At 45.4% G+C, this 12,347-nt stretch overlaps 1 protein-coding gene across 3 annotated transcripts in view; it reads left to right on the top strand.

Moving 5' to 3' along the window:
* The window catches only part of LOC135921382 (uncharacterized), a 52,249-nt gene that overhangs the window by 4,035 nt on the left and 35,867 nt on the right, over positions 1 to 12,347 (top strand). Inside the window, exons 2-4 of one of the 3 annotated variants that reach the window (XM_070526023.1) lie at positions 1,352 to 1,422; positions 4,548 to 4,674; positions 7,863 to 7,939. In XM_070526023.1, the coding sequence (XP_070382124.1) occupies positions 1,352 to 1,422; positions 4,548 to 4,674; positions 7,863 to 7,939 (275 nt within the window). The remainder of the gene's footprint in view (positions 1 to 1,351; positions 1,423 to 4,547; positions 4,675 to 7,862; positions 7,940 to 12,347) is intronic. The other 2 variants (XM_070526024.1, XM_070526025.1) reach the window with 2 other exon arrangements.

The following is a 12,347-nucleotide window of genomic DNA, read 5'->3' as shown; positions in this document are numbered from 1 at the left end:
GTTTATATATATATATATATATATATATATATATATATATATATATATATATATATATATATATATATATATATGTGTGTGTGTGTGTGTGAGTTATATAGATATGTGTGATATATATATATGTGTGTGTGTGAGTTAGCTTGCGTTTGATCAACGCACACTTGTAGCAGTAGCCCACTGGCTTGGATGTTAAGCTGCTTAGCTCGACATCACGGGTAATATTCCAGGCGCAGTGGCATTTCACCAGACATTGTGAAACGTAAGAAAGCTCCGTAACTTGTATTTACGCGCGCATTACTGAAACCCAGGGGGTGAAATTAAATTCCGTGATCCATCCAAGAGTTCGTCATTGCAAAATCAGGCTTTTGAAACGTGAAACACAAGGATATAAATAAATGAAACAGTACGTCACACTTCCGTTGGCGGTCGAGTGAGCACACTCCAGGAGCCCAACGAAACATCCCACAAATAGTGCCATTTGCTAAACACGCAAGAGATGTGTGACTAAGTGAGAACACTACTGAACTTTTCGTTGTTACTTGTTTTTCAGGAAATATAAAACTTGTGCCTGAAGAAAAACGCCATATGTCTTTGAAGTGAACGCAGTGTTCATTTGTAGGAAAGGTTAAGGCAAATCGGAAAGCACTACCGGGACGCCGCGACGGCCATGTCATTTTGGCACGACTGCGAACGGCCGCGTTGGCAGAGCGTGCGAAAGTTATCGTGAAATGGCGAGAACAGTTGCCGACTGCAAATCTTAAGATGCGTGGTCGCACGCTGGCACAGCTGTTGCGGACGCGGCTGGGTGACTTATTCGGCCGACTGGCACGGCCCTTGTACGAGAGCTAATATAATGCAGCCAAACCTAACATAACCTTGCGTTACCCAAAGCATAATTTTAAGCTCTCACCCACCATTTCCGCATGCTACTCATGGTGTGGCCATCCTGTCACAATAGGTATGACTAGCGCTTTCCAGTTGACTCGCATGACGTCGTAGAGCTATACGCAGGTAGTCTAAAATGGTCACCTTGGAGGGGATGGCACTACATAATTATATCGTAATCTTGCAACTTAGCATCTGCCTGTCTTGGTTCTAGCATCGTTCGTTGTTTTCGTATATTTCACGCTTCATGTCATGATTTAAGAAATTACGCAATTTATGAGTGCGCCGTTCACCTATGCCATCCAGGAAGTTATGCTTCTCATAAAATGATACATTACAGGTTTTCCCTTCATTAACAAAGAAGCACTTCCCTTGTTCCAAATTCTGCATGGCAAAAACAATGTCCAGGTATATTCTGCCGTAACTAGGAGCACCGGCCAAAGCCAATATGTATGTCTCATTTCAGGTATATTGACGAGTACATCAATGACGCGTTGAAGGCATTGAAGCGCCAGACCAATGCCACTGACGTCAATGGTACGTATGGCATGGCCTTTAACCATCGACACCACTCGCGAAGATGCTTAACATCTAACAGAGGAGGCATCGTTTCAATCGATCCTGATGGCGGTGCATTTATAGGTCATACGGACGCCTTACTATGTCAGTTGCTGATGTGCAGTCGTAGTGTGAAATTCATGCAGATGAGTTGAGTGCTAACAGAGTCAACACTACGCGTATTCTACGTGCCTCAAGTTTCGAATCAATTCATTTTCAACACGATGAATTCATTCGTAAAGGCAATGAACACTTCTCGATATGTCTTGGATGTCGTGTTGGAATGGGGCCAGAGTAACGAACTTACCAATGCGTAGCAAGCCAACCGCATGCTTTATTCTTCACGTTAAATGCTTGCTTGAAGATCCTGTCGTTGAAGGGCCTCTTACCGGGCGCAATTGAAAATTTAAATTAAAGGCAGTAAATTGCCAATGCGCCGTCAAGGGAGTGTTTTGGTAATACAATTATTTAAGTCCATTCGTTATGGGAGAGGATAGATGACATCGAGCTGTCGTGCTACTGTGCCGTCAGCAGGCTAGTGTTACTGCTTCCAGACAATCTCCCTCTCTGCCTCGAATGTTGTCCTCAAGCGGTGTTGCTTCTTTGCCTTCTCCGCAAAGGGCCTACGTCATGTTAACGTGACGAGCCCCTGCTCTATTATATATTCCCATAGGTTTTTTTTCGTACGACACATCTGTTTGCTGGTATTCCGTCGTTGGATGATCAACCTAATTCTCGTGCAGTAGTCGGTGTTGTTCTAAGCAGTTAGCATTACACATATACATTTGTTAGCGGGATTTTGACCAGCTCTCTCAAACCGGCGCTCCTTCCAGATGAAACAAAAATTATGGCGTTTTACGTGGCAAGGCCACTTTGTGATTATGAAGCACGCCGTAGTGGAGGACTCCGGAAATTTTCACCACTTGGGGTTCATTAACGTGAACCTAAATCTAAGTACACAGGTGTTTTCGCATTTCGCCCTCATCGGAATGGGACTTCCGTCGCCGGGACTCGATCCCACGACCTCTTGCTCAGCGACCTCTTCCGTAACCTCTTCCGCGACCTCTTCCAGATGAAGGGCACGTGGCCAACTGTTTGCAACTGTTTCCTTCCGAGCAGCCGCTTATACGTTTCACACGTGGTAGACACCTTTTAATTTACGAGCCGTGCTTGTGTATTTACAACAGCCAAACCTTGTGAGAGGAACATTAGGACAGCTCTCTGTCTACCTTACGAAAAACCAGCCACACCTTATGAGTATTCTGGAAAACACGCGGTCGTTGTGTTTACCGGAGTGTGGCGAGATTGCAGCGGTTACTTTATCCAACAATACTGCCCTGTCAACTTGTAATTCTGCAAGTCATTCTCATCTTATCGTATGCCCGCAACACGACCCTCACATATGCGCTTTGTGTGGCCTATTTTAATCATTGTGATAGGTCTCGAAGGCGTGCAGTGGATAAGAGCCATATTTGTTTGTAATTAGTTGCTAAACATGCATGGCTAACTGTAGATACATTCCTAGGAACTTCCGCTACAGACGTAGGTAAATATATGCAGAGGATGCCCAGGCTCTTGAAGAATTGTTCACTATTGGTTGAAACTGGCGTTTATCTTATCACGACATAGTTTTCCTGGCTATGGAGTTTTTACACTTGTTCTGTCTCCTTTTCTTAGTCCACGACCCGATCAGGTTGTCTACTGCTAACAATGAATAGGCGTTATGCTGAACCTGCAGCTGCACTTTTGCACACAACCCGTTCACCTATATGAGGTAGTGGATATCGGGGTACAATAGTAAACAAAGTGCCAACACCCGAGTTCATGACACCATTCGGCAGCCATCCTTTCACTGCAGCACCCATGCTTTCGAAACCATTTTCTTTTTAATAGGAAGCTTCGGCTCGGGGAGCATTTGAAATTTTCATGCCCAACATGTAAAATGTTGAAATGCTTTTAGTAACAGCTCTTAGACTGACATGAACGATGTTCGTTCCATTAGAATGTTCTAGTGACTGCAGCAAGGGAATTGCACATTTAGGGCCTGGATGGTATGGCAGAATTCCTGGAAATTGGCAAGTTCCGCGAAATTTGAAACACAACCTACGCAGTTTAGTAACTCGCATCCTAAAACAAACATAGCAGTCCTGTGAACCGCTAGATATAGAATAGGTAAAGCGGCCGAGTTTGATTTATGAATTTACAATTTACAGAAATTACAAAGGTTTCCAGGCATTTTCCAAAAGTCCTAGCTCATTGTGGGAAAGTTCAGACCACTGCGCATCATTTTTCTCAATTTACGGGTATTAGTCAATTTACATTCCAGAATTATCATATCCTTTTTATTGCTCAATTACACAGTTGCAAGCTTCATATTCTTTTTTACAAATTTTAGCGCATTCAATACTTTTTATATAGACACTCACCGTCTCAATAATAGGTTAGTTTATGGCAGTTACAAGATTTCATCATTTGTTTTTCACATTCCATGGTCTGCATCAAATCTTGTGCAAGCGTGACCGAGAAAAACAATATCCCTGCTCCCACGCACTTAGACAGAAGCCTCCGAGCTGAAGTTTCCTTTTGTGCGTTGCTATCTAAGCAGCTTTGAAATAACGAGTGGCGTCCTTCTTGGTAAAGGGAAGTTTGGCGTGTGCCAAAGCCTGCTTATTGAATTTAACATAGGTTTCTTTGCAACCTTATTGAAGCATCGAACACTACCTCTTGCTTGAAATTGGAAAAAGTAGGTTTGACCTTTGTAGCGCACTGAAAGAATATGACCTGTCGTCTTTAGCATTGAAAATGATCGTGTTCTAATCTGCTGTATTGTTTGCAGCGTATTTAGTTTTAGAAAAATTAACATTCCATTAATTTCAATGTGATTGTCTTTTACGTCAATATGAATTTTTTTTGTGCACTGAGCTCCGAATTCCAGAATTCCGGATAGAAAAAGCGCACTGCACAGGCGAACACAGCAGCCAGCCTTCCCTATCCCTAAAGCCCAACTAAAACGTTTTGCATGCCACCATTTATTTTTCATGCTCTTTGGATGACCTCTGCAAAGTGACGGGTAACCACCTCTGCTGTTTTGTCGGACGGTGCAGATGCCACTGGCAGCGGAAGCACCAACTACGCACCTGTTGTGTCCACCGCTAGTGCCGTTCACGCCTGGCCCAGAACGAGCCACGCTGGCATCGAGAAACTATCGTCTACTACGAAAGACACCGCGAGGTGAGCCACCATTTCAAAATATTTCTTGACATAAAGCAACCCAGCCAGTGGGCGAACTGCGACGGTGACGGGGCCTCTCACTCCCGAATTTATGCCACAAAGAAAATAGAAAAATAGATCACAACTGTAAAAGCAAAAGAAAACGTCTACTTCTAAGACGTGTGAAAATGTTTCAAAGACGCGTGAAGAGGTTTCAAAGACGCGTGAAGACATCTCAAAGACGCGTGAATACGCGTCAAGGACGCAAGAAGACGGCTCATTTCTCCATACCATAGGGTATGCTGATGCGGTGCATAAAGGGACAGTGCCGCAGCAGCCTTGCCCACGAAGAATGTGCCTAATGTTGGGCAACAAGCCCCTTCGGCGGGTGCAGCCAGCGTTGCACCACCATCCAACAAAACCTCATCAAATTCTAGGTTTGTGGCATTTAAAGATACTGTCACTCCAGGCGAGGCGTTGCCAAACCACCGCTTCCAGGAAGGACGGTGAACACGATTCCTAGTCGAACGGCACCACCCTTTCACTTCGAACCGTAAAACCCAGTCACCCTGCGTCATATAGAACCAAAGGGACTCTGTAAGCTAAGTTAGCTGTCTTATATTAGACACGCAGCACAAATGCATTCTGCAATACGTACACACTAACATTGCAGAGGAATGTAAGGAGACTTCTACACAATTTAGATGATGTCGAACAACATATTTAGAAACTTAGTGCAAAAGTGCTGCGAACCGCTGGGGTTGCTTAGTGGCTATTGTGTTCGGCTACTAAGCATGAGGTCGCGGGATTAAATTCTTACCACGGCGGCTGCATTTTGATAGGGGCGAAATGAGAAAACGTCCGTGTGCTCAACTTTAGGTGCATTTTAAGGAGCCCCTGGTTGACCAAATTATTCCCGAGTTCACCAATACAGGGCGCCTCATAATCGAATCGTGTCTATGGCACGTAAAACCCCATAATTTATCAATCCTTTATAGCTCCGTGTGTTCAGAAAACACACGTAATAGCTACACACACACTTTCCTAGGCAACGTCATTTTTAAGAGAGGCCGCGACGATGGTCTCACTTCGTCGGGTTGTGTGGCTATAATAGTAAATAAATTCCCTGCCATCAATTACAACTCAGAACGACCTTTGAAGCTGTTGCTGTCCGAACACTGCTGCTCCACAGGCTGGTCAAAATCACTTCCATTTGCATACCTCCCAACCACCAAATTCACGAAACAATTTCAGAGCCTTGGGGACGAACTTCCCGAATCCCACATAGTATATTAAGACGAAAATGCACATAGCCCCCTTTGGCGAGATTCTCGCTGTAATTTTTTTTCTCCTGTGGATGCCTCTTTATTGATAACGAGCCGAAATTTTTATTCTTGACGTAAAGCATTCTCCTCGAAAGGCATCAAAATAACATCATATACACTCATGCCCTACCTAGAGTGGAACGTCTTGAATACCTCGTGAGAAGTCTGCTCCGGGAAATGATCAAACTATGTACGCAATAATAAAACACATTCACGCTGATACGCAAGTTGCTCTATCGCCAGTGTTGAACACCATGTGGGCAACAATATAATTTTACATAGCACTGAATAAAGTTATTTATGTCTCCATCTTGAAACAGGGCTAGGATACATCTTCTATGGCAAGTTAGTGGTCTATGGCATCATGAAACTGCTCGTTTAATCTATTACAAAAGAGGATTACTCGTGGGCTATTACTTTCTTGAACGAAACAAACTACATGACGATTATGAACGATGCTTTAAAGACAGCCGATCCACAACTGACCACCTCATGCGGATTATGTCTTACATCAGTAAAGCTTTTGCTCAAAGTCAGTTCTTTCTGTCATTGTTTCTTGATGTCAAAAACGCTTGACGCCCCACCTGGCCTTTTGCGCCATCTCGGAAACGGGCATTTCGAGGCAACATGCTTAATGTAGCAGAAAGTTATTTATCGAAGCTAACGTAGAATATTAGTGCTGGCAATATTCCGTCCAGGTTATTCATCGAGAATACTGTGTTACCAGGGTGTGGGCGACTTATTCGTATCATTGTTGTGAAAAATTAATTTAGCACGTTCATGTATTCCGCAACGTATGCTTTAATCCATTTATGTTGATGACTTGCCGATTCTATTTAACTCGTGTGGCTTTGCATTCTACGAAAGACAAGTTGTAATTGGCTTGACCAAAGCGTCAACATCAGCACAGAATTCTTTTAAGCCACATTTCTGGAGAAGCCCCTCCTTCCGTCTTTCAAGAAATAGAGGCGTCGTTCCGGTCTCCCATATTGAGGTGCATGAGCAACACTTACCTGTGAATAGAGAGCACTAAATTTTAAGGTGTCATTTTAGGCACGAAGTTAACCTTTATTATACGCCTGAGAAAGAGATATGGTAAATGATAGGCATTGAGGTTACCCAACAATGAGCCCGTTTGGCTACCCTGCACTTGCGAAAGGGGAAAGGGGGGGGCAAGATTAGGAGAAGAGAAAATCTACTGTGGATACCGCCGACGCAGCAAGAGTTCCGTGCTCTATATCACAGTTAGGCACTCAGTCTTTAAGTACCTTGAACAGAAATGTCCCCCGCAAAAAAACAATGAATATTCCTAAAATTCTGTCGCAAACAACGTGGGGTATAGTGACAAGACCTTCCTCAAACTTTTACAAATGCCTAATTGGAACACGCCTAGATTACGGGGCCAAAAAAGTATCAATTGGCTACTTATAGTGCCTCGATGATGCAGATCCTGTCCATCACCTAGGCATCCGGCTGACCCGTTGTAAGGGCTCTGAGTGAGACCAAAACATTGTAACCAGCTCGATTACCAAACAGAGCTTTGGTTTCTCGGTACTTGCTTGTAACCCGCCGTGGTTGCTCAGTGGCTATGGTGTTGGGCTGCTGAGCACGAGGTCGCGGGATCGAATCCCGGCCACGGCGGCCGCATTTCGATGGGGGCGAAATGCGAAAACACCCGTGTGCTTAGATTTAGGTGCACGTTAAAGAACCCCAGGTGGTCAAAATTTCCGGAGTCCTCCACTACGGCGTGCCTCATAATCAGAAAGTGGTTTTGGCACGTAAAACCCCAAATATTATTATTATTACTTGCTTGTAATAAAAGATAATTTCAATTTTTCGTAACAGCTGTGTGTATCTCATACCAATACTTTTTTTAATTTGCAGCTGTTCTGACGACGCCTGGCGTTGCCAGCGGAACGTGCCGCTCAGGCCGATAGCCAACCAGACGTACAGCCTCGACGGTACGTAGGCGATGGTCATTCGCCTTTGCAACAAATATGGGAGAGATGCCCTACATCCACCGTGGCAGTGGTGCACTTATTGCGCATGAAGACGCGCTTCACTAAAGCCACCAAGTCGGTTTCCGCAGGAGGCGCCTTATCACTCTCCTTAGTAAGAAATTTGTGCAGATGCGTGCAAATTCGTACAGAACCTATGTTTGAATCCTATAGTCTCACATCAGTGAAGTGCAAACGCCCACTCCCAGGAGATCGGGGCAGAGGCCGAGACTGTACATTCTACGCAGTCATCGATTCAGTAGCAATTGAAATCGGTGCTTCACCATTATTCTCAATTTTTATTTGTCAAGCAGACTCTGTGTGTTCGTGCTGGCACCATATTTTTTCTCTTAAACCCGTTGAACTTTGTTGACAAAGATATTGCTTAGATACCCCACGTGGTTGCCTAGTGGCTTTGCCATTGCGCGCCTAAGCACAGCGTCAATGGGTAAAGTGGTGGTTGCGGCGGCTGCATTATGATCGCGGCAAAATTAAAAACACCTGTGTACAGTACATTGGGCGCACGTTGACGAGCCCCAGGTGACCAGATTATTCCTAAGATTTCGGCCCATAATATCCCAGAATTGCAGTTTAATGATGTTTTGGCACGAATTCAGAGTAAGGTGTGCACTTAGGGTGGTGTTTCAGATGGCTGTACCGGAGGAGCAGAACGTTCGAAATGAATTTGCCCTAAATATTCCCGTATGCAACAACTCTATAGTTCAATAATATTCAGAGATGCTAAAACTGCAATCTTTAGTACCGGAGGTTGGCAAGCCGCGTTTACTTAAATTTTCTTTATGGAATGCGAAGGCGCGATAAGCGTTCTTACTAGACTCTCCCCTCCCTTTCACATTGTAAATGGACGAGTATTCCGTTTTGCGGTCTGTCCCTACATTGGCTTAATGCTAACTGCCCTATCATCGTTGGTCGTCATGAGGAAGCTTCCACCGCAGGTATTGCTACTGAATCTAGCGTTTTCCTTTTTTTTTAATTGCACTGTGATATTACAAAATTTTATCAAAACTCAAGGCGGTTTTGTCCGCCCCCTAACCCCAAACGCGACAGGGCCCAAGCGGTAGACTGGAGGCAGCTACAAACAAAAAACTTCCCCAACACCGTCCATCTCAGGAGGATATATCCGGACATCTACTCAGATGATAACTGCTAACTATCCAGCAGGGCTCACCTATCTCTTAGACACATTCTCTGGGAATGTGAGGTTATATGCAAAGAAAAAGCAGTTTAGCCAGATGAAGCTGCGGCGTGATGGACAGCGGCGTTGCGCAGCTCAAACCTCGAAAATCAACTATGGCCCATCCAGCAAGCCCGTGAGGCGTCGAGGAGAAAGAATCTCCGGACTTCCTCGGGGGCGGCCTAGGCCCAGGCCACGAATTTGCCAGATTGTTAATAAAGTTGTTACCCCCTCCACGCAATTTCTGGGAAGTTAAGAAATATGTGTCCCTAGCTAGAACACTTGCATACCTAACTATAGTGTCCCCACTTTAACGTACATTTATGCTCTCTGTTGCACAGTTAGGTGTCATTGCCTCGCAAAATATCACTTCTTCGTTGCTTTCCAAGCTAATATAAGCACTGCAACACGACTCTTACATATGCGCTTTCACTAATCTTTTAAATGCGAAGCATTTTCTGGTAAAATTTTGCTTCTCTGAGAGTGTGTCTGTCTGTTTCTGTGTGTCTGTGTGTCTCTGTCTGTGTGTCTCTGTCTGTGTGTCTCTGTCTGTGTGTCTCTGTCTGTGTCTGTGTCTGTGTCTCTGTCTGTGTCTCTGTCTCGGTCTCGGTCTCTGTCTCGGTCTCTGTCTCGGTCTCTGTCTCGGTCTCTGTCTCGGTCTCTGTCTCGGTCTCTGTCTCTGTCTGTCTGTTTGTGTCTCTGTCTCTGTCTCTGTCTGTCTGTTTGTGTCTCTGTCTCTGTTTGTGTCTCTGTTTGTGTCTCTGTTTGTGTCTCTCTCTGTTTGTGTCTCTGTTTGTGTCTCTGTTTCTGTTTGTCTCTGTCTGTGTCTCTGTCTGTGTCTATGTCTGTGTCTCTGTGTGTGTCTCTGTCTGTGTCTCTGTCTGTGTCTCTGTTTGTGTCTTTGTTTCTGTTTGTGTCTCTGTTTCTGTCTCTGTCTGTGTATGTGTCTCTGTGTATGTGTCTCTGTGGCTGTGTCTCTGTGGCTGTGTCTCTGTGGCTGTGTCTCTGTGGCTGTGTCTCTGTGGCTGTGTCTCTGTGTCTGTGTCTCTGTGTCTCTGTGTCTGTGTATCTGTGTCTATGTGTCTGTGTCTCTGTGTCTCTGTGTCTGTGTCTCTGTGTCTGTGTCTCTGTGTCTGTGTCTCTGTGTCTGTGTCTCTGTCTGTGTCTCTGTCTCTGTCTCTGTTTGTGTCTCTGTTTGTGTTTGTGTCTCTGTTTGTGTCTCTGTTTGTGTCTCTGTTTGTGTCTCTGTTTGTGTCTCTGTTTGTGTCTCTGTTTGTGTCTCTGTTTGTGTCTCTGTTTGTCTCTGTGTGTCTGTGTCTGTGTGTCTGTGTGTCTCTGTCTATGTCTCTGTCTGTGTCCTGTCTGTGTCGCTGTCTGTGTCGCTGTCTGTGTCTCTGTCTGTGTCTCTGTCTGTGTCTCTGTCTGTCTCGGTCTCGGTCTCGGTCACTGTCTGTCTGTTTGTGTCTCTGTTTCTGTTTGTGTCTGTCTGTGCCTCTGTCTGTGTCTCTGTCTGTGTCTCTGTGTGTGTCTCTGTGTGTGTCTATGTGTGTCTCTGTGTGTGTCTCTGTCTGTGTCTCTGTCTGTGTCTCTGTCTGTGTCTCTGTCTGTGTCTCTGTCTGTGTCTCTGTCTGTGTCTCTGTCTGTGTCTCTGTCTGCGTCTCTGTCTGCGTCTCTGTCTGCGTCTCTGTCTGCGTCTCTGTCTGCGTCTCTGTCTGCGTCTCTGTCTGCATCTCTGTCTGTGTCTCTGTCTGCGTCTGTTTCTGTCGCTGTCTGTGTCTGTGTCTGTGTCTGTCTGTGTCTGTGTCTGTGTCTGTTTCTGTGTCTGTGTCTGTTTCTGTTTCTGTCTGTGTCTCTGTGTCTCTGTTTCTGTCTGTGTCTCTGTGTCTCTGTGTCCCTGTTTCTGTCTGTGTCTCTGTGTCTGTGTCTGTGTCTCTGTGTCTGTGTCTCTGTGTCTGTGTCTCTGTGTCTCTGTGTCTCTGTGTCTCTGTGTCTCTGTGTCTGTGTCTGTGTGTCTGTGTCTGTGTGTGTGTGTCTCTGTGTCTGTGTCTCTGTTTGTGTCTCTGTTTGTGTCTCTGTCAGTGTCTGTGTCTCTGTTTGTGTCTGTGTCTGTGTCTCTGTTTGTGTCTCTGTTTGTGTCTCTGTTTCTGTCTGTGTCTCTGTCTCTGTTTGTGTCTCTGTTTCTGTCTGTGTCTCTGTGTCTGTCTGTGTCTCTGTGTCTGTGTCTGTGTGTCTGTGTCTGTGTGTCTGTGTCTGTGTGTCTGTGTCTCTGTCTGTGTCTCTGTCTGTGTCTCTGTTTGTGTCTTTGTTTCTGTCTCTGTCTGTGTCTGTGTCTCTGTGTATGTGTCTCTGTGGCTGTGTCTCTGTGGCTGTGTCTCTGTGGCTGTGTCTCTGTGGCTGTGTCTCTGTGGCTGTGTCTCTGTGTCTGTGTCTCTGTGTCTGTGTCTCTGTGTCTGTGTCTCTGTGTCTGTGTCTCTGTGTCTGTGTCTCTGTCTGTGTCTCTGTCTGTGTCTCTGTCTCTGTTTGTGTCTCTGTGTCTCTGTCTCTGTGTCTCTGTTTGTGTCTCTGTTTGTGTCTCTGTTTGTGTCTCTGTTTGTGTCTCTGTTTGTCTCTGTGTGTCTGTGTGTCTGTGTCTGTGTGTCTGTGTGTCTCTGTCTGTGTCTCTGTCTGTGTCTCTGTCTGTGTCTCTGTCTGTCTCGGTCTCGGTCTCGGTCACTGTCTGTCTGTTTGTGTCTCTGATTGTGTCTCTGTTTCTGTTTGTGTCTGTCTGTGTCTCTGTCTGTGTCACTGTTTCTGTTTGTGTCTGTCTGTGCCTCTGTCTGTGTCACTGTTTCTGTTTGTGTCTGTCTGTGCCTCTGTCTGTGTCTCTGTCTGTGTCTCTGTCTGTGTCTCTGTCTGTGTCTCTGTGTGTGTCTCTGTGTGTGTCTCTGTGTGTGTCTCTGTGTGTGTCTCTGTGTGTGTCTCTGTCTGTGTCTCTGTCTGTGTCTCTGTCTGTGTCTCTGTCTGTGTCTCTGTCTGTGTCTCTGTCTGCGTCTCTGTCTGCGTCTGTTTCTGTCTCTGTCTGTGTCTCTGTCTGTGTCTGTGTCTGTCTGTGTCTGTGTCTGTGTCTGTTTCTGTCTCCGTCTGTGTCTCTGTGTCTCTGTTTCTGTCTGTGTCTCTGTGTCCCTGTTTCTGTCTGTG

This window comes from Dermacentor albipictus, chromosome 9, assembly GCF_038994185.2.
Source record: "Dermacentor albipictus isolate Rhodes 1998 colony chromosome 9, USDA_Dalb.pri_finalv2, whole genome shotgun sequence".
Taxonomy (NCBI): Eukaryota; Metazoa; Arthropoda; class Arachnida; order Ixodida; family Ixodidae; genus Dermacentor; species Dermacentor albipictus.
This window is presented reverse-complemented; position numbering and strand designations above follow the sequence as displayed.